This window comes from Girardinichthys multiradiatus, chromosome 3 (assembly GCF_021462225.1).
Source record: "Girardinichthys multiradiatus isolate DD_20200921_A chromosome 3, DD_fGirMul_XY1, whole genome shotgun sequence".
Taxonomy (NCBI): Eukaryota; Metazoa; Chordata; class Actinopteri; order Cyprinodontiformes; family Goodeidae; genus Girardinichthys; species Girardinichthys multiradiatus.
Genome location: NC_061796.1, coordinates 41,447,591 through 41,468,007, shown reverse-complemented (window position 1 = coordinate 41,468,007; position 20,417 = coordinate 41,447,591). Strand labels below are relative to the sequence as shown.

Genomic DNA, 20,417 nt, shown 5'->3' with positions numbered 1-20,417 from the left:
CAACCTGAAGAGGACAAGCCACCCTTTTCTGGTCAAGAACCATGGCCTCGGACTTGGAGGAATTGATCTTCATCCTAGCCACTTTGCACTCGGCTGCGAACCGCCCCAGCACATGGTGTAGGTCTTGGCTAGAGGGGACCTGCAGGACCACGTCATCTGGAAAAGGAAGAGACGAAATCCACTGGTCCTCGGCTGCGCCTAGAAATCCTGTCTATAAAAGTTATGAACAGGACCAGTGACAAAGGGCAGCTCTGCCAGAGTCCAACATACACCGTGAACAGGTCCGACTTAGTGCCGGCAATGCGGAATGTACTTGAAACATTTAGCTTATTAGTTGTATATTGTGGCTAATTTATTTCGTATTTACCATGTACATTCTTGATCCCAGACTTTACTCAAGTTACCATTAAAGACCACTCAGACACCAGAGTTTGAGAACTTTTGTGATAGTGTTTTTTTTCCTGTGGACTAGTGCATTATGATGATGACTGAAAGTCATCTTAGTCTTAGGGGTATACATATTTACATGTATCCATTTGTACACAGGAGGCTCTAAATCGAATGAAAGATGAAATTCTCGGGATGAAAGCAGGACAGACTGACCAATGACATTCTGTTATCTCTGCAATTACAAAAAAATGAGCCATGCAAAACTTAACAGGCAAACTACATGCAAAGTTATTGAAGACAATCATCAGATGAATTGCTAAATGTTGTGTTCCTACTGAAAAAAACTTTATGAACAATTTGTTTTTAACCACACCAGCAATCCTCCTGTTTTTCTCTCATGGGCTGTGTGCCTCAGCGTCCTTGATGAAAACTCTTCCATCACAGTGATTGTTCCAGTAGAGATGGATTACACCATTTACATTTTCACTCAGCCTTTGCTTCATCTGGGGAATAGAAATATATATATTTTACCAATGTATACATAAAGCTTAGGTTAACTGAAACCTACACTTAACACATCTGGAAGACTTACTTGCTCCAAGATGCTGTTTTGCACTGTAGGGTCATTGAGATCCAAAACTGAGTCCTGATGGCTGATCCTAAGTTTTATAAACTGCAGTTTGGTTCCTATTAAAAGCCAAAATAAAACGGAACCATTTGTTAGAGACAGCTTCTTCATTTTTCACATTTTTCCACAGGTATCAGTTTGCATTGATTAAAAAATGTTTTATTTACCACATTTGCAGAGGAAAGGTTGCACTTCTGTGCATGTCCTGTCTCCCCATTTACCAGATTCGTTCTTCAACAAAGCAACACAATTTTCAGCTAGTCCTGGATTTATCAGTTGGGATTCCCTCCAGTACCTTAGTGAGGAGTTAGTTAGGTCTGACCACTCCCAGGGATCTCTGAAGAGACCAACATAGACGTTCACTCCGTTGGTTACATTCTGGACTGCCTGGTATTCTTCATCATTCCTCAGGCTGACCAAGTCTGTGTAGTGTTTTCTGCAGAAATCTCGAGCAGCGGTCCAAGTCATTTGCTGTGAACTGAGGATGTACTGTGCTGCTCCTTGTTTTGTTCCTGAAAGATAAAATTTGAGAATTTTTTGTGTTTCTTATAACAAAAACAATAGTGGGCATGCACCAACTAGGCAGCGACATCAGTGTTTCTTTTCACCTTAGAATACTTAATCAACACAGATATGCCACAAACTGCTAGAAAGTCTTTAAAAATGTCTACTTTGGATATGTGTCGGTTTGCATGTGGGCAATAGGGGCAGACGGAGCAGAATCCATCCATCCATCCATCCATCCATCCATCCATCCATCCATCCATCCAAGACTGACAGGAGCAGGTGAGACTGGGGAGCATCTTCTCTTGCAGCAGCTCAATAGGTACTGGTGCCCCCCAGGGGTGTGTTCTATCCCGACTCCTCTTATCCCTGTACACAAATGACTGCACCTCAGCGGACTCATCCGTGAAACTCCTGAAGTTTGCACACGACACCACTGTCATTGGTCTGATCCAGGACGGTGATGAGTCTGCATACAGACAGGAGGTGGATCGGCTGGTACACTGGTGTTGTCAGAACTACCTGGAACTCAACCCACTCAAGACTGTGGAAATGGTGGTGGACTTTCAGAGAACACCACCCCCATACACCCCCCCCACCATCCTCAACAACACCATGTCAGCTGTGGATTACTTCAGGTTCCTAGGAACCACCATCTCTGAGGACCTGAGATGGTCTTCACACATAGACACTTCGAAAGAAGGCCCAGCAGATACTGTACTTCCTGAGGCAACTCAAGAAGTTCAACCTTCCACAGGAGCTACTGGTCATCTTCTACACTGCCATCATTCAGTGTAGAATGATGGCAGTACACTGAGATCCATCTCAGTGTGGTTTGACTCATCCACAAAACAGGACAGGTGCAGACTGCAACGAATAATCAGGTATGCAGAGAAAATCATCAGGGTTGACCTTCCCTCCATCCAGGACTTATACAGGTCTAGGGTCAGGAAAAGAGCTGCTAAAATCTCTGCAGACCCACACACCCTGCACAAAAACTGTGTAGAGTTTTACCTTCAGGCCGCCGCTACAGAGCACTGTTCACTAAAGCCAGCCCCCACAGAGACAGTTTCTACCCCCAGGCTGTTTCTCTGATAAACATTTAATAGAGTACCAAACAACCTCATACTGAAGTCGCAATTCCACCTTGCATATGTGTATATTGTATATATGTATTTAAGGACATAAAGATATATGCATTATATGTCTTATAATGCAAAAAAATACAAAAAACCCAGAGAGCAAAGTTTACCGGAGTCAAATTCCTTGTTTGTTGTATGTACGAACTTGGCAATAAAGCTGATTCTGATCCATCCATCCATCCATCCATCCATCCATCCATCCATCATCTCAGATTGGGTCCAGGAAGGAAGCCCAGACATAGGGTGGTTGAAGGTGCTCTGGGAACAAAGGGTTAGCTTCCCGCTAAGCTCCAGCTGTGGATGAAGAACCGCTCGTTGTGTCCGCCAACCACACTGCACAGTGATGGTTGACTTCCTTCCGGACTGGGAGACCGCTCCGCTCAGCTTCATAGAGACCGCTTCTCTGTAGGGAACTTATCTGGGACAATTTGCTTCACAGGCCTCAGAAGAAAGAGTAAGCAACTCTTACACCTTAATTTCACCGTTCATGAATGAAAATACCGGATACACAGACAGTAATTCATTCGTACTTATCTTTGCATATGATCGATGATCGTATGGCTTCCTTGGATCCAGTTGAAGAGTTTATGTCTGTTTGCCAGCAAAGAGACATCAGCGCGCTGGGCCTCCCCTGACCGGTCCCACTAGAGGCCGTGTGGAAAGAGATCGGCTTGTTGGAGACGGGGTGCTCTTATTTGGGTAGTGGCGTCACAGGAAGTCCGCAGTTATCCTGTTTCCTGGCTGTGCCGGAAGAAGGTTAGGGCACTTTATTTTGAAAAGTTCCAGAAGAGTTCGTACCGGAGTTTGATGTTGAAATCCATGGCTGTGGGTCCCAACAACGCCTAGACGTCCCTCTCCCCAGACACCTCCTCCTGCTCCTCCGGGGGGAGCCCAAGGCGTTCCCAGGCCAGTCGAGAGACATAGTCCATCCAGCCTGTCCTGGGCCGTCCCCTGGGCCTCCTCCCGGTGGGACGTGCCTGGAACACCTCCCAAGGAAGGCATCCGGTATAGATGCCCCAGCCACCTCAACTGGCTCCTCTCGATGTGGAGGAGCAGCGGCTCTACTCCGAGCCCCTCCCGGATGGCCAAGCTCCTCACCCTATCTCTAAGGGAGTGCCCGGCCACCCTACGAAGGAAGCTCATTTCAGCCGCTTGTATCCGGGATCTTGTTCTTTTGGTCAGGACCCAAAGTTCATAGCCATAGGTGAGGGTAGGAACGTAGACCGACCGGTAAATCGAGAGCTTCGCTTTTCGGCTCAGCTCTCTCTTCACCACAACGGACCGGCACAGAGCCCCCATTACTGCGGCAGCCGCACCGATCCGTCTGTCAATTTCCCGCTCCCGCTTTATTCTTTCCCCACTTGTGAACAAGACCCCAAGATACTTGAACTCCTCCACTTGAGGCAGGAACTCCCCTCCAACCTGAAGAGGACAAGCCACCCTTTTCCGGTCAAGAACCATGGCCTCGGACTTGGAGGAGCTGATCCTCATCCCAGCTGCTTCACACTCGGCTGCGAACCACCCCAGCGTATGCTGTAGGTCTTGGCTAGAGGCGGCCAGCAGGACCACGTCATCTGCAAAAAGAAGAGACGAAATCCTCTGGTCCCCAAACCAGACCCCCTCCGGCCCTTGGCTGTGGTTAGAAATCCTGTCCACAAAACACATGTGGACCGGTTGGGCAAACTCCCTTGAACCCTCGAGTACCCTGTAGAGGGTATAGAGCTGGTCCAGTGTTCCACGGCCGGGACGCCGTGGAACACTGCTCCTCCTGAAGCCGAGGTTTGTCTATCGGCCGGACTCTCCTCTCCAATACCCTGGCGTAGGCCTTACCAGGGAGGCTGAGGAGTGTGATCCTCCTGTAGTTGGAACACACCCTCCGGTCACCCTTCTTATGTAGGGGGACCACCACCCCAGTCTGCCAATCCAAAGGCACTATCCCCGTCCGCCACGCAATGTTCTTTTTTTTTTAAATCTTTTTTTACATTTTTTCTAAAGTTTCAGCCTGGGTGATGAAAGAGTCCAACGCCGAGTCCCCAGCCTCTGTTTCCACCAGGGAATGGTGATTGCAGGATTGAGGAGATCCTCGAAGTACTCCTTCCACCACCCGATAATGTCCCCAGTCGAGGTCAGCAGCCTCCCACCCCCACTGTAAACAGTGTTGGCGAAGCACTGATTCCCCCTCCTGAGGCGCCGGACGGTTTGCCAGAATTGCTTTGAGGCCAACCAGTAGTCCTTCTCCATGGCCTCACCAAACTCCTCCCAGGCCCGAGTTTTTTTAAATCTGTAGTTCTAATTTTATTTGAATTTGTTTTGTATAAAGAACTGGACTCAATTATATTTGGAATAACATTATACCAAGTAAAACAGGATCACGTGTTGTGCTATAAATGTAGGGATAAGCAGGAGTGTGCGAAGTCTGCTAATTCAGGGAGTGCAGGGCATGTCAGATGGCACAGTTAACACACCTTAGACGTGTGGCGTTGAAGTTCAATGAGACAGGACCAATTATCGGACATTGGTCCTGGTAGTTTTTTCAGAAGTGTCAATGCTTCTGAATAGAACAGGTTCAAACAAGATTGCTTTGTGCCGCACTTTGGAGCATCGGCTACAACCTGCATGACCAGCACAGAGAGATGTTGAGTTATTTCTACTAAGTTAGGATTAATTTTAGGGGGTCTATTGCCATCTTATTGTAAGGCAGTGCCTACCCTGACCACCCTGAGAGCTCGTCAGTTATGGCTGGGACTAAAACAAATTATACTCTGCTATTGTATGAAAGATTGTGTGTGCATGTGTTTAATTTTGATTTAATAATTTCATTAGTAAACCTTTTCCTTTAATTTCAAATAACGATTTTGTTCTCTCATTTTCTTTATACATAAAAGACTTTTACTTTTACTTGAGTAAAAGTAACTGTTATACTCCTTTCACTTAACAGCAGTTAAAATATTAACTAATTACAACAATTGCAAAGTCCCACAGGTTTTGTTGACAAGCACATTACAACATGTTCAACCAATGTGACATTCATGCTAGGCTCATTTGGTGTTTGGTATGCATAACTCATGCTTATGGGGTCTTTCGTGACATGTTGTTAGGATCAAAATTTGAGAGGATTTACTTACTATCAAAGCAGACTGCCTGTTTGTCAACAATACAGGAGATTGTTGAAAGGAGTCCTTTACTGTAAAGAGCACAGTTATCAAAACCTATTGAGTTCCATTTTAGGTAATTTCTTTCTCCATCCTTGTAGAAATGTTTGTCTGTCAGAGACCAGTGCCACTTTGGCCTGATTCCTTTTTGCAGCCCAATCCATATTGCATCCTTGTAGTTGTCTGCAACAGTTTGAAGAACCGTATCCATCTCATTCATGTCTTCCATGGTGGCCAGGTCAATGCACGTTTCTCTGCAGAAGCTCTGGGCCTGGGTCCAATTTTTTGGAGTGTCAAATAAGACGTACTGGTGCTGATACACACAGAGAGAAAGAGAACACAATCCTGTAGAGGAAATGTTAGAAGTGTACAGAGAAACAATGAATAGTTAGAAATCTTCTTGTCTGAGAAGATGAAAATGGTTTTGTTTCTGTTAGAAAAATATGCTTAAGAGAAAATTACATTTGCACATAAGACTTGAAAAAAAAACTAACCTGAAAGTATCATTAGCTCTATGGCATTTCCCATGGCTGTTATGAATCTAATGGGAAGAGAGAAAACAGATTAACTTTTGTATATGGGAAACTTCACATAATTCCTTTTTTGAATTAACTTTTTATTATTTTTCACATTAATAAACAAACCAAACTACACAAAAATACACAACCAAACTGAAACAGCAAAATATACAATAATCGACACCAAGGATTCGCACATTATACAATGAGAGGAAATAAAAGCATTCTATGACTTGTTGATGAGGGCAAAATATGGTGGACATTTCTGTAGCAAGTTGACAAGATCCTGTTGTACAGACTGTTAAGTTGTCCTTTAGCATAGCACTAAGGGGTTCGATTGGAAACATTTTGAATACCGGTATTTCCTTTTACCACTGTTTAACCGTAGAGGGGTCAACTCTAATCCACTGAAACACTACACATCTCCAAAAGTATAATGTCAACTGTCTTGCAGATAGCAAGGGTTGCCCAGTGGGCATATTCAGAAGAAATAAAGCTGGCGTTAGCTTTACTGTTTTGTGGAAGATTGAGCTTAGGTCCTTGAATCCTTGTTTTTCCAGTCTCTGATTATCAAGGGCCATTGCCAGATACAGTGATAATATGTGTCTATCCCGTTTTTACATTTCACACATAAGAGGAAAATCTGCGGATATATTTTGTCTGTAGTCTGTAATATTCCATATTGGCTTTTTCTGAGTCTATTAGTTTAAATGGTTTAAATAAGAAGAAATGCTATTTGTATTGTAATCCACCAACTATAGATTGAAAACAATTTCTGTTCTGTCTTGGTCACGTGTAGTGAAGGAAATTAATAAATTAGAAATGGATGCATAGGGCTGGACAATGGTATAGTTGGTAGCACAGTTGCATGGCAACAAAAAAGTCCTGGGTTTGACTCCCGGGCAGTGGTCTTTCTGCATGGAGTTTGCACGTTCTCCCCGTGCATGCATGGGTTCTCTCTGGGTACTCTGGCTACCTCCAACAGTCCAAAGACATGCCTGTTAGGTTAATTGGTCTCTCTAAATTGCCCTTTGTGTGTTGCCTTGCGATGGACTGGTGACTTGTCCAGGGTGTACCCTGCCTCTCGCCCATAGACTGCTGGAGATAGGCACCAGCTTCCCCGCAACCCACTATGAAGGAATTACCTTCCTTCAGTCTGCCCGTTTGCTCTCTTCCACAGCTGGTCCTAATCCTCTGATTAACTCACCTGCAAATAATGCCATTCTCTACTCTTCCCTCAATATATAAGCTCACTGCTTTTCTTTGTGGCTTGCTGGATTCTTCTGTTTCAATGTCTGTTAACTCAAACTGGTTCCCTGTCCTGTGCATTTCATGGTAGCATTGTAAATCCCACTAAAAACCAAACATTACTCCTTTAGACTGGCTGGCGTTAACTCTCCTGGTGCTCACCTCTGAATGGCTCAGTGGGTTCCCTACAGGGATTTCTGAAGTGAATTGCAACTGTGCAAAAGTAATGTTGATGGTTATGCTAATTTATGTAGGACTACATGAGCCAGCACATTCAGATCAATTAAAGATGAGAGGCTGATTGAAATAAAACAATCAAAAAGGATGCACACGTAACCACCTCAGTTGCTGGTGTCTTGATCTTGTCACTCTGTCAATATATAGCTTTGGAAATGTGGTTTGGGTCCTAATGTACAAAAGAGTGTGCAGCTTTCATAAAAAAAGTTGGTGTTAGGGAGAAACTCTGAAACTTTTGGTGAATTGGGCGCAGCTGCACGTAGCGCTTCAACCATCCAGTCTCTCATGTCCAAATAACCATGGCAACGGTGCTGTGACAGTCACCAAGAGATTGTCTACACACCATGCGGAATATTTGTAGTGCATTACAACAAACAACATCTTTAATGACATAAGCGACTCAAACCCGACTTTCTTTCCTTTCTGCTCTCGGTGGAGGAGGACGCTTTTTCTCTGTCTCCCGCACCCATCCCATATCTGCTTTAGCTCTGTGTCTTGTCTTCTTTTTGATCCTTACACAGGATCGCAGGCAGGTTGCGGTTCCTGGACTCAGAGGTGAAATGGGATAAATCTTGGAGAAAGTTGTTCGCTCGGATCTGGCGAAAGAGCAGGAATTTGGCTGTTTGGATTCGCCTTTGAGAAGCACCAGCAAGACTCTCAAGGCTGACGGAAAATTAAGAGTCAGCCTGACCCAAATAATTATTGTTTTTCTGAATCTGGCTCCCCTGCACGGCCTCGATGGCTGGCTATCATCAACTTCTCCTGGAAGTTATGTAAACAAGACGCTCTGTCCCCTCCCTTCCCTTCCCTGAGGACATCTGTGGACCTGCTCAGAACTTTGTGGCCGGTTGATGAACATTACAACTTGTCCGCTCGTACCCTTTTGTTCCACAATGTGTGTGTCAAATCCAAATGGCGTCGTGTAGCTGCTGCAATAAGTTAAATGCTGATTGTTGTAGTGACGTAAATATGCCTCCCATATTTCTATTAAAAAGATCCCTCCTTGGACCACTGCTGCTAGTCTCCTCGGGGCTCCTTCATCCTCCTGGATCCTTGTTAAGCTGCAGCTCGGTAATTCATCGCCTATCCACCCAGAGTCCATTGTGGCTCATCAATCAGCCTCACGTTAAAGAAGGACAAGCAGATGCTCTTCCAGCAGAAACCTTTCAAACACAACCAACCTGCCAATCTCAGGCTCAGAGTTACTCATGTTGCCCAGACCTCCATCTTCATCAACAAACTAAATAAGCTGCTCCTTCAGCCAGTCCACATTCAACATAACCTTACCTCCAACTAATACTCACCTTCTCCTTCGAGTTTTCATCCTGGTTCCTGTGAAGAGACCTGAAGTTCTCTACCTTGAGTTTTCAATAAACCTCTTAAAACTGTCAAGCGTGTCTTTAACTGTTGCTCGCACCAGAGCTGAGCCAACAAACATTTTCACAGCAGGTCAAAGTTTTTCGTGGATTGCACCACAAGATTTTTATGCGTACGCGCGCTTCGTACACGAGGCCTTTGGACTTCCTCTCATAACTTGTATAAGTACAAACATTGTCTATATCTGTTGAGATGAAAACTAAATAAACCCTTATAGTGTTAGAAAAATAAAACAGTTGGATTTAAGGCAGGTTCATTTTCTTTTTACTACGACTGTATTCAGTGGACAAGACATCAGTATCAAAACTCTGTAAAATCTGTATTCAAATCAATGTTGGCAGGTCTGGACAAATGCAAACTTTATTCTAATTTTCCTACAAGGGGAGCTGAAGGAGAAAGAGAAGGAATGACAAGACCACTAGGAGTCCACAGAGTCAGCTGTAAAAAACTAACATTTCATTTTACCCACACATGTTCCCAGGGAAGCAAATTGTCTTCTTGAAATACATTTTGAACACATGGTTAAAAAATTTAAAAAATACATTGAAAACAAACAAGGGGGTTTTGAAGAGGAGAGTATTCTAAAACAAATCACTGACTTAAAGCAGTCTCTTCTAAGTCAACGGACTTGCAATCGTCTAAAGGTTATAATTGATTATAAATTACTTCTGGGTCATTTCAAAAGCTTTCAGAGTTCTAAACTAGTAGGATAAACGGAACATTATTTGACATTGATGTAAAGTTTTGAAACATGAACAACAGAGGCCTTGACAATCATAAGCACGTCGTTTTTATGAATAAATATTTTAAGTCAATCTAGGGAAGGCTTCTCTTACTGAGGCTGTTTCAACAGTCTTGTAAGAGTGTGAAATGTGCATTTCTGTAGACATACCTGTTGAGCATATCTAACAATGCACATCCTCTGTGTTCCCAAAACAAGCAAAAAATGTATGATGATGAAAATCATCAGGACCAATTCTAAGATTTAGAAGGAGTCTTACCTTAGGTGTTTTAAGTCCTGTGTTCCACAATAATGGTAGCTACTGAAAATGTACTTCTGACTGGATCTTTTCTTATTCCAGCTGTACAAAATGTGCTTAATGCAAGCAGTGTAATGGAGGTTTCATGACAGTCAGGTCTTAAATGGTTAGTCTTCCTCCGTATGTAAAGCAGTATGAAAATTACATGTAGGACCAGAAATTTAAATTCACCATAAAACATGCTAAACTTTTCTTTTCTTCACTGACATTAAATCAAATTAAAGGTTTTCTGCTTTTGTGATGTTTTAGTCTGTTTTCATGCTTGCTGACGTCCAGCTTCACACACCCTGCCAGATTATCGATGGTAGTTCTGTGTGTTGATATCCAGCATTATTTCTTTGCCACTTCTAAAAAACAAATATCTAAAAGGCTAATTAAGACTATGGTGAAACAGTAAACTCTTTCCTTAGCTAAGCAGAGTAAGGAATCTCATGGATATAATGTGTTCAAATTTGCATAAACAAATAAAGAAACTGGCTCTGACAGGTTGGTCCAATCTTTTCTAGATTATTTATTTCTAAAGCTCTGCGTTTTTGGGGTTTGTTTTGTTTATGTTTATCTTAGAAGCTTTAAAGATCTAAAAAAAAATAAAAACTGATGTCTTAAATTGTGGGAAATATATCCAAACAATTATATAGAGTCATATTCAAGAAATTTGAATATGTGTTCTGATTAGGCTCGTTTGTCAGATTAAAAAAAACTTTTGAAAATCATCTTTAAGCAGGTATTAAGGATACTTTTAATTAAGCCCACTTTTCTGTATTGAAAATTATTTTTTATTGGCCTGATGTCATATTCTAATCTTAAATGTCATGTGTTTATTAGCTGCAAGCAGGAAATCATAATAATTAATAGAAACACAATTTTTAAACATAAGTCTGTGTGTAATCTATATAATCCATTTCACTTACTGAGTTGTGTTACTGAAATAAACTTTTCAGTAATGATCAAATTATTTTTTAAATAACTGTAAATCAGTCATGCAGAAGTGTTGCAGATTATGAGAGGCTGTTAATTTCTGCAGGACTACCGAGCCAACACATTCAGACCAAATACAGGTGAGAAGAATAATGTAAAAGGATATGCAGGCAGCCTTTTCGGTTTCTGGTATCTTGATTTTGTCACTCTGTCAATAAATAAGAGCATTTGAAAATATGATGGAACTCATCAACAAAGGCCTAGAAAGCTGAAACTTGTTACATTGGAAAGGCCTCTTCTGCTTAACACCAGCACATGTGTGTGATTTTGAAAGGACTTAAACTCATGAATTTATAAACTCTAATACCTTAATACTTCAATCAGATGTAATTAAAAACACAGTGATTTGCAGGTGGACTCAACCAAAATGCCTAAAAAGTTGAAACTTCTTTATTGGAAAGATCTCTTTCTGCTTATCACAGACTTTCTCTCATAACCTGCATAAGTAGTCAGAACATCAATAGCTGATGTGGATAAAAACTAAATACACCCTTGTAGTGTTATAAAACCCTAGGATTTAAATAGGGGGCTATTTTATTTTCACCATGACTGCATACAGTGGCAAACAACTTTGATCAGTATATAAACACTATGTGTTTATGCAAAGCATTGAAACCTTTTTAAAACACAGGTCTGGACAAATGCAAACTTTATTCTAATTGTCTTGCAAGGGGAGCTGAAGGTAAACTTGGAGGAATCGCACAGCTGCTTCGAGTTGCAGAGTCAGCTGTAAAAAATAACATTTCTGTCAGGTGGGTGGCTCTCGGAATAGGACCCAACTGCAGATGAGCAGATGGGTGAAATAAAAGGTTTAATGCAAAAACAAAAACAGAACTTTCAGGTAGCTGGATGAAGCAGAGGCAGCCATGAACAAAGGCCTTGGTCAGGCTAGGCAAAACAAACAGTTGTGGACAGGATTGGCGTGAACAACATAACTAATCAGAACAGAATAAACCAGTAAGGAGTAAACAGAACAAGGAGTATATACACTCACCAGCCACTTTATTAGGTACACCTGTCCGACACAAATTTCTAACCAGCCAATCACATGGTAGCAACTGAATGCATTTAGGCATGTAAACATGGTCCAGACAATCTGCTGCATTTCAAACCGAGCATCAGAATGGGGAAGAAAGGTGATTTAAGTGACTTTGAACGTGGCATGGTTGTTGGTGTCAGACGGGCTGGTCTGAGTATTTCAGAAACTGCTGATCTACTGGGATTTTCACGCACTACCACCTCTAGGGTTTAAAGTGAATGGTCCGAAAAAGAGAAAATATCCAGTGAGCAGCAGTTCTGTGGACGCAAATGCCTTGTTGATGCCAGAGGTCAGAGGAGAATGGCCAGACAACACGTCGAATCTTGAGGCGGATGGGCTACAGCAGTAGAAGACCACACCGGGTGCCACTCCTGTCAGCTAAGAACAGGAAACTGAGGCCACAATTTGCACATGCTCACCAAAATTGGAGAATAGAAGATTGGAAAAACATTGCCTGGTCTGCTGAGTCTCGATTTCTACTGCGACATTCAGATGGTAGGGTCAGAATTTGGCAACAACAACATGAAAGCATGGATCCATCCTGCCTTGTATCAACAGTTCAGGCTGGTGGTGTAATGGTGTGGTAGATATTTTCTTGGCACACTTTGGGCCCCTTAGTACCAATTGAGCATCGTGTCAACGCCACAGCCTTCCTGCGTATTGTTGCTGACCATGTCCATCCTTTTATGACCACAGTGTACCCATCTTCTGATGGTTACTTCCAGCAGGATAATGCACCATGTCATAAAGCACGAATCATCTCAGACTGGTTTCTTGAACATGACAATGAGTTCACTGGACTCAAATGGCCTCCACAGTCACCAGATCTCAATCCAATAGAGCACCTTTTGTCACGATGTGGTTTTGGATTGGACCAAAGTGCAGACAAGAGCTTGGCAGGACCATCTTTGTAATTCAAAGATTTATTTACAAAGTCAAAAAACGTAGCAAAATCACTGCAGGTTTCCCAAGGCAAGGCGTGGCAAAAAACAAAGCATAATCATGGACGAGAACGAGGCGTGACAAACACAAGGAACCAGCACTGAACAAAGACACAAAACCAACTTATATACTGTGAGATAACAAAGGCAGATAATCAACGGAACAGGTGTGACAAGGAGGCAGGGAAGCAGAAGGAACAGGTGAAACAAATACAAAGGCTGAGTATGGGAAAAGTAACTAATAAACAATAAACAGAAACACAGACCAAGCAAACCTATAGACAAAGATAAATAATCAAATGGGGAATAAGAAAACCAGTATAATCATGACTACAGTAAACAGAGAAACTAGAGGGAACATAGGAACAATAATAACAACCTGAGAACAAACAAAGAACCCATAAAGAAAACCTGAATACAAAAGTAAACAAACCTAACTACACTGACTGAATTAACTGGAAAGGAAACAGAAAATAAACTAGTAAACAAGAAGAGTGCAAAGGAACAAATAATAAAACACAATTAAACGCAAAGATACTAAAGAGAAATAAAACTAGAGAATCGCGGGAAGACCAAGAACTATAATAATTACAATAATAATAAACCATACAAAGTAATAAGAAAACAACCATAAAAGAACTTAAGTAGTAAACACTAGGAGGCGGAAAAGGGAGAAAAGAAAAACATGATACAAATACCAAAATAGAAAAATCTAAGCAAAAGGTAAACAAACACAAACCCACAGAGTCCAAAAATGTCACTCCGTGACACCTTTGGGATTTGGTGGAACAGGAGATTTGCATCATGGATGTGCAGCCAACAAATCTGCAGCATCTGTGTGATGCTATCATGTCAATATGGACCAAACTCTCTGAAGAATGTTTCCAGTACCTTATTGAATTTATGCCACGAAGGATCAAGGCAGTTCTGAAGGCAAAAGGGGTCCAACCCGGTACTAGCTAGGTGTACCTAATAAAGTGGCAGGTGAGTGTATGAGGCATGGCACAAGTGGAGCAAGGAGACTGATTAACAAAGTGCAGGTGGACTGAATGAAACTGATTGCTGTGGCAGACTCAAAGAGTGAAATCAAAACATGACTGGAACTAAACAGAAATACAAGGATGCAATCCATACCTAAGGAAATGTCTTAAAATGTAAGAGAACATCAACTGCATCATAAACAATACAAGAATAAGTGAGGAACTAAAGTGCCACCTAAACATACATACACAATGATCAGAACAAAATCATCAATCCAATCATCCATCAGTGGTCATAATGCGTGATCAATGTACAAATAAAAGTTTGTCCGTTTCTTTTTTTGTCTTCTCAAGTAGGCATAAAAGAAGCCAAACACTGATTACCATTAAGTGTATTTAATATGGAAAAATCCCAGTCAATGAATAAGGATCATCTGTAAATGGTTAGACAAGAGCACTGAGACAGGACACAATTCACTAAAATATGTTGGTAAAATTTAAGTTCAAGGCAAGAATGTACAGGAAGAAACAGTCATACAATGACTGAGTAAAGGACAGGCATTGTTAAATAAGTAGTCAGCTATTCCACTGTCAAACAAAATAAGCATTTTTGCACTATTCCAACATGCCTTTAAAAAATTGGTGTGCATACACATATGTGTACATATTCTTTTTTTATCGTCTCGTCGTCTTCCGCTTTATGCGGGACCGGGTCGCGGGGGCAGCAGACTCAGCAGAGATGCCCAGACGTCCCTCTCCCCAGACACCTCCTCCCAGTTCCCAGTCCAGCCGAGAGACATAGTCCCTCCAGTGTGTCCTGGGCCGTCCCCTGGGCCTCCTCCCGGTGGGACGTGCCTGGAACACCTCCCGAGGAAGGCGTCCAGGAGGCATCCGGTATAGATGCCCGAGCCACCTCAAATGGCTCCTCTCGATGTGGAGGAGCAGCGGCTCTACTCCGAGCCCCTCCCGGATGGCCGAGCTCCTCACCCTATCTCTAAGGGAGTGCCCGGCCACCATGCGGAGGAAACTCCTTTCCGCCGCTTGTATCCGGGATCTCATTCTTTCGGTCATGGCCATAGGTGAGGGTAGGAACATAGACCGACCGGTAAATCGAGAGCTTCGCTTTTCGGCTCAGCTCTCTCTTCACCACAACGGAACGGCACAGCGCCCCCATTACTGTGGCAGCCGCACCGATCCGTCTGTCGATCTCCCGCTACATTCTTCCCTCACTCGTGAACAAGACCCCGAGATACTTAAACTCCTCCACTTGAGGCAGGAACTCCCCTCCGACCTGAAGAGGACAAGCCACCCTTTTCTGGTCGAGAACCATGGACTCGGACTTGGAGGAGCTGATCTTTCTCCCAGCTGCTTCGCACTCAGCTGCGAACCGCCACAGTGCATGCTGTAGGTTTTGGCTAGAGGGGGCCAGCAGGACCACGTCATCTGCAAAAAGAAGAGACGAAATCCTCTGGTCCCCAAACCAGACCCCCTCCAGCACTTGGCTGCGCCTAGAAATCCTGTCCATAAAAGTTATGAACAGGACCAGTGACAAAGGGCAGCCCTGCCGGAGTCCAACATGCACCGGGAACAGGTCCGACTTAGTGCCGGCAATGCGAATCAAACTCCTGCTCCGCTTGTACAGAGATCAGATGGCCCCTAGTCAAGGGCCCCTGATTCCATACTCCTGGAGCACCCCCCAGAGGGCATCACGAGGGACACAGTCAAATGCTTTCTCCAGGTCCACAAAACACATGTGGACCGGTTGGGCAAACTCCCATGAACCCTCGAGTACCCTGTAGAGGGTATAGAGCTGGTCCAGTGTTCCACGGCCGGGACAAAAACCACACTGCTCCTCCTGAAGCCGGGGTTCGACTATCGGCCGGACTTTCCTCTCCAATACCCTGGCGTAGGCCTTACCAGGGAGGCTGAGGAGTGTGATCCTCCTGTAGTTGGAACACACCCTCCGGTCACCCTTCTTATGTAGGGGGACCACCACCCCAGTCTGCCAATCCAAAGGCACTATCCCCGTCCGCCACGCAATGTTCTTTTTTTTTTTTAATCTTTTTTTAAATTTTCTCTAAAGTTTATATGTGTATGCTTATTGTCTGTGTGAAACTGAATTCTAATTCTTTATTTGTGCACACAAACTTGGCCAATAAAGCTGATTCTGAAACAGCAAACATCCAACTGAGTTATATTTCCACTGCATTCAATTAGAAACAAATAATGAATTATACTAGATTTAAATGCGTAGTAGACTGAAAGGAGAAAATTGTAATTAAATAAAAATATTACGAATATTATAGACAAGATCCCACTGATTGAGCGCGTAAAGAAACAAAAATAAGGATTATGTATTTTCTCCGCCAGTTTACATTTCAGTCCAGTAGGTGGCGCCATTGCGCCTAAGAGCTAATAAACCCCGTTGAAGAAGAAGAGGAGACCACATCAGGAAGCTGAGGTTCTGACATTTTTAGCTTTTTTAATGAACAGGTTACATTTCTGTTATTTATTAAAGTGTCTACAAGAACTACTTGTTTTTGCTTTGTTGTTGCTTAGGTGGTTTAATCATACCACAACAAATGTCTCCAGCGAAATGTATCAGCATGTTGTGACTTAAAGACTCGCTCCATCATCCCTTCGGTCCAGATCTGTCTGTGGAAATGAAGCAGGAGTACCAGGACCTCATCCTGCAGACATGCGGTGCTTCCTCTCTGCGTGTTGGCGCTAAGATCCAGACTCTTTGGAGCGGTTACGGGGAAATAGTGCGGCTGCACCTTGAGGGCTGCGGGCGGCCCTCTGTGGTGGTCAAACATGTCAAGTTTCCGGAAGAGGCAGAGCACCCCGGCGGCTGGAACACGGACCGCTCACACGTCCGTAAAGTGAGGTCCTACCAGGTGGAGACCCACTGGTACCAGAACTATTCCACTAATCAGAGCTGTCGCATCCCTGCCTGCCTTGCCACCCGTTCCTATGGCGACGAGATGCTGATAGTGCTGGAAGATCTGGATGTGGCGGGCTATGACCTGAGAAGGTATGACCACCACAGACAGAACTACACAATAAATTGTAAAAGTATCTTTTTCATTGCTTCAGCTGATCAAAAGTGCTATTTTATACAGTAGTAAATGTTTAACTTACACCACCATAATGAAAAACATTATAATTAGATAATCTTTGAGCAAACTGTATCATGTCTCTGTTGTTGGCATCGTCTGACCTTTCACTTCCTTCCTTCTCTGCCTCTGAACTGGACACATTCCCATATTGTCATACCTGTCAAATATTTTATAAACAATAATTAACTCCAGTAACAGTGCAGTATACACTCAGAATATAGAAATTCAATCAAGTGGTATTTAGAATGACTGTTACAGTGTTACATACGTCTCACCATTAAGTGAAAATGTATAACATCGCATTGCCTTACTAACAGCAGGAAGGTTGATTTATCTTTATTTTTAAATTTTATTTACATCAAAACTATTAATAAACTTGGGACTTCAGGGCCACAGTACCAGGATGTTAATCCACCTTCCTTTGATCTGTAGTAAGAAAACTAGATTTCATCACTTTCAGAACAATTCTTAAAGTAGATGCAGTACAGAACTAGTTACAAATAAAGTATTTAATTTTCCAGATCTCAGAGACCATGGCTGAAATAACATGATTTTTAATGATGGATGTATTGTTTAAATTTATAGGACCTGCATTAAGGACAAAGAAATAAGAACATGTCTGAGCTGGCTCGCCCACTTCCATGCTCTCTTCTTGGGCGTGGCCCCAGAGGGTCTGTGGCCTGTTGGCACCTACTGGCACCTGGAGACCCGGCCGGATGAGCTGGAAGCCATGGACGATGCCGAGCTCAAAGCAGCAGCGGGTGACATCGACAGGCTCCTCAATGAGTGTCACTTTAAAACCATCGTTCACGGAGACGCCAAGCTGGCTAACTTCTGCTTCTCCAAGAGCAAACTCGAAGTGGCTGCCGTAGACTTTCAATATGTCGGCGGCGGCTGTGGGATGAAAGATGTTGTTTATTTCCTCGGCAGCTGCATGGATGAGAGGGAATGTGAAAAACGGGTACCGGGATTGTTGGACCACTATTTCACAGAACTGAAGGTGTTTGTTAAAAAAGATGTGAACTTTAATGCTCTTGAGAAAGAGTGGAGAGAGATGTTTGCCTTCGCATGGACGGACTTCCATCGTTTTCTGCTGGGATGGATGCCGGGACACTGGAAAATCAACCGATACAGTGAGAAGCTGACCAAGGAGGTTCTTCACAAACTGAAGCAGTAATCAGAACTACAGTTCTTAGGTTCCATAATGTAAACTGAATGAGGATTCTTATTGAAAGTGCCACCCAAACAAGCACCTTCAAGCACGTTCCTTCACTGTGTACTGTCTAACATGTTGCTCAGTCAGCTGCGGATAATAAATACTTAAAAAATGCTTGTTCACCAGAACTATTCTTAATCAAAAATCGCTTGTATATTTTCGAAAAAGAATTGTTATACATGTAAGTTTAAAAAGTCTGTTAAACATTAATATTTTCAACATTCACTTAGATTTTTACACCTTAACTCTTATTCCTACATTAGAAACATGAAAACAAATCAATCCCTCTTGGCCAGAGACACATAAAATATGAAGATTTAGGTCTTGTATGAGAATGTTTTTGTCAGAGAGCTACAAGGTTCACTGAGAAGGTGAGTCATCTCTTGGCATTCTGAAAGAGAATCCACTACGGACCCAAAGTATGAAAATCAACTTCTTTATTCCCCAACCCAAGAAAATTAATCATGTTGGGTGTAAATGTTTCCATTTTTGTCAAAGGGGCATGGACTTGGCTTGCGAGCATAGGGCCTATATTTTCAACAGGATTTAGAGAAGCCTTTAGAACAGCTTATGATGGAATGCCCAATTAAATCTGCACAACATTTTTACAAATACAGGTCCTTCTCAAAATATTAGCATATTGTGATAAAGTTCATTATTTTCCATAATGTCATGATGAAAATTTAACATTCATATATTTTAGATTCATTGCACACTAACTGAAATATTTCAGGTCTTTTATTGTCTTAATATGGATGATTGTGGCATACAGCTCATGAAAACCCAAAATTCCTATCTCACAAAATTAGCATATCATTAAAAGGGTCTCTAAACGAGCTATGAACCTAATCATCTGAATCAACCAGTTAACTCTAAACACCTGCAAAAGATTCCTGAGGCCTTTAAAACTCTCAGCCTGGTTCATCACTCAAAACCCCAATCATGGGTAAGACTGCCGACCTGACTGCTGTCCAGAAGGCCACTATTGACACCCTCAAGCAAGAGGGTAAGACACAGAAAGAAATTTCTGAACAAATAGGCTGTTCCCAGAGTGCTGTATCAAGGCACCTCAGTGGGAAGTCTGTGGGAAGGAAAAAGTGTGGCAGAAAACGCTGCACAACAAGAAGAGGTGACCGGACCCTGAGGAAGATTGTGGAGAAGGGCCGATTCCAGACCCTGGGGGACCTGCGGAAGCAGTGGACTGAGTCTGGAGTAGAAACATCCAGAGCCACCGTGCACAGGCGTGTGCAGGAAATGGGCTACAGGTGCCGCATTCCCCAGGTCAAGCCACTTTTGAACCAGAAACAGCGGCAGAAGCGCCTGACCTGGGCTACAGAGAAGCAGCACTGCACTGTTGCTCAGTGGTCCAAAGTACTTTTTTTGGATGAAAGCAAATTCTGCATGTCATTCGGAAATCAAGGTGCCAGAGTCTGGAGGAAGACTGGGGAGAAGGAAATGCCAAAATGCCAGAAGTCCAGTGTCAAGTACCCACAGTCAGTGATGGTCTGGGGTGCCGTGTCAGCTGCTGGTGTTGGTCCACTGTGTTTTATCAAGGGCAGGGTCAATGCAGCTAGCTATCAGGAGATTTTGGAGCACTTCATGCTTCCATCTGCTGAAAAGCTTTATGGAGATGAAGATTTCATTTTTCAGCACGACCTGGCACCTGCTCACAGTGCCAAAACCACTGGTAAATGGTTTACTGACCATGGTATCACTGTGCTCAATTGGCCTGCCAACTCTCCTGACCTGAACCCCATAGAGAATCTGTGGGATATTGTGAAGAGAACGTTGAGACTCAAGACCCAACACTCTGGATGAGCTAAAGGCCGCTATCGAAGCATCCTGGGCCTCCATAAGACCTCAGCAGTGCCACAGGCTGATTGCCTCCATGCCACGCCGCATTGAAGC

At 43.1% G+C, this 20,417-nt stretch overlaps 2 protein-coding genes across 4 annotated transcripts; one reads left to right on the top strand and one right to left on the bottom strand.

The window, feature by feature from the left end:
- Positions 1-330: 330 nt before the first annotated feature.
- LOC124866264 (lymphocyte antigen 75-like) lies at positions 331-12,169 on the bottom strand. 2 transcript variants are annotated; one of them, XR_007037763.1, is made up of 6 exons: positions 12,054-12,169; positions 6,311-6,357; positions 5,790-6,161; positions 1,314-1,530; positions 983-1,077; positions 331-893 (listed from the first exon to the last, which is right to left on the bottom strand). XR_007037763.1 is itself a non-coding variant. In XM_047361971.1 (6 exons), the coding sequence occupies exons 1-6, from the start codon at positions 12,080-12,082 to the stop codon at positions 786-788; spliced, it is 996 nt and encodes a 331-aa protein (XP_047217927.1). In that variant the 5' UTR covers positions 12,083-12,167; the 3' UTR covers positions 331-785. The 2 variants fall into 2 exon arrangements, 1 of the variants encoding a protein (XP_047217927.1); XM_047361971.1 differs by having other exon boundaries at positions 1,186-1,530; positions 12,054-12,167.
- Positions 12,170-16,564: 4,395 nt separating this feature from the next.
- On the top strand, positions 16,565-18,623 carry pkdc (protein kinase-like domain containing). 2 transcript variants are annotated; one of them, XM_047361410.1, is made up of 3 exons: positions 16,565-16,635; positions 16,734-17,208; positions 17,879-18,623. In XM_047361410.1, the coding sequence occupies exons 2-3, from the start codon at positions 16,838-16,840 to the stop codon at positions 18,468-18,470; spliced, it is 963 nt and encodes a 320-aa protein (XP_047217366.1). In that variant the 5' UTR covers positions 16,565-16,635; positions 16,734-16,837; the 3' UTR covers positions 18,471-18,623. The 2 variants fall into 2 exon arrangements, with proteins under 2 accessions (XP_047217366.1, XP_047217367.1); XM_047361411.1 differs by having other exon boundaries at positions 16,567-16,635; positions 16,824-17,208.
- Positions 18,624-20,417: the final 1,794 nt, after the last annotated feature.

Excerpts from the sequence above, each read along its gene's own strand:
- pkdc (XM_047361410.1), top strand. The coding sequence starts at position 16,838 with ATGAAGCAGGAGTACCAGGACCTCATCCTGCAGACATGCGGTGCTTCC. Across the intron at positions 17,209-17,878 it reads GCGGGCTATGACCTGAGAAG|GACCTGCATTAAGGACAAAG; the intron begins GTATGACCACCA and ends TTAAATTTATAG.
- LOC124866264 (XM_047361971.1), bottom strand. The coding sequence starts at position 12,082 with ATGGCTGCCTCTGCTTCATCCAGCTACCT. Across the intron at positions 1,531-5,789 it reads ACAGGCAGTCTGCTTTGATA|GAACAAAACAAGGAGCAGCA; the intron begins GTAAGTAAATCC and ends TTTATCTTTCAG. Across the intron at positions 1,078-1,185 it reads ACCTTTCCTCTGCAAATGTG|GAACCAAACTGCAGTTTATA; the intron begins GTAAATAAAACA and ends GGCTTTTAATAG.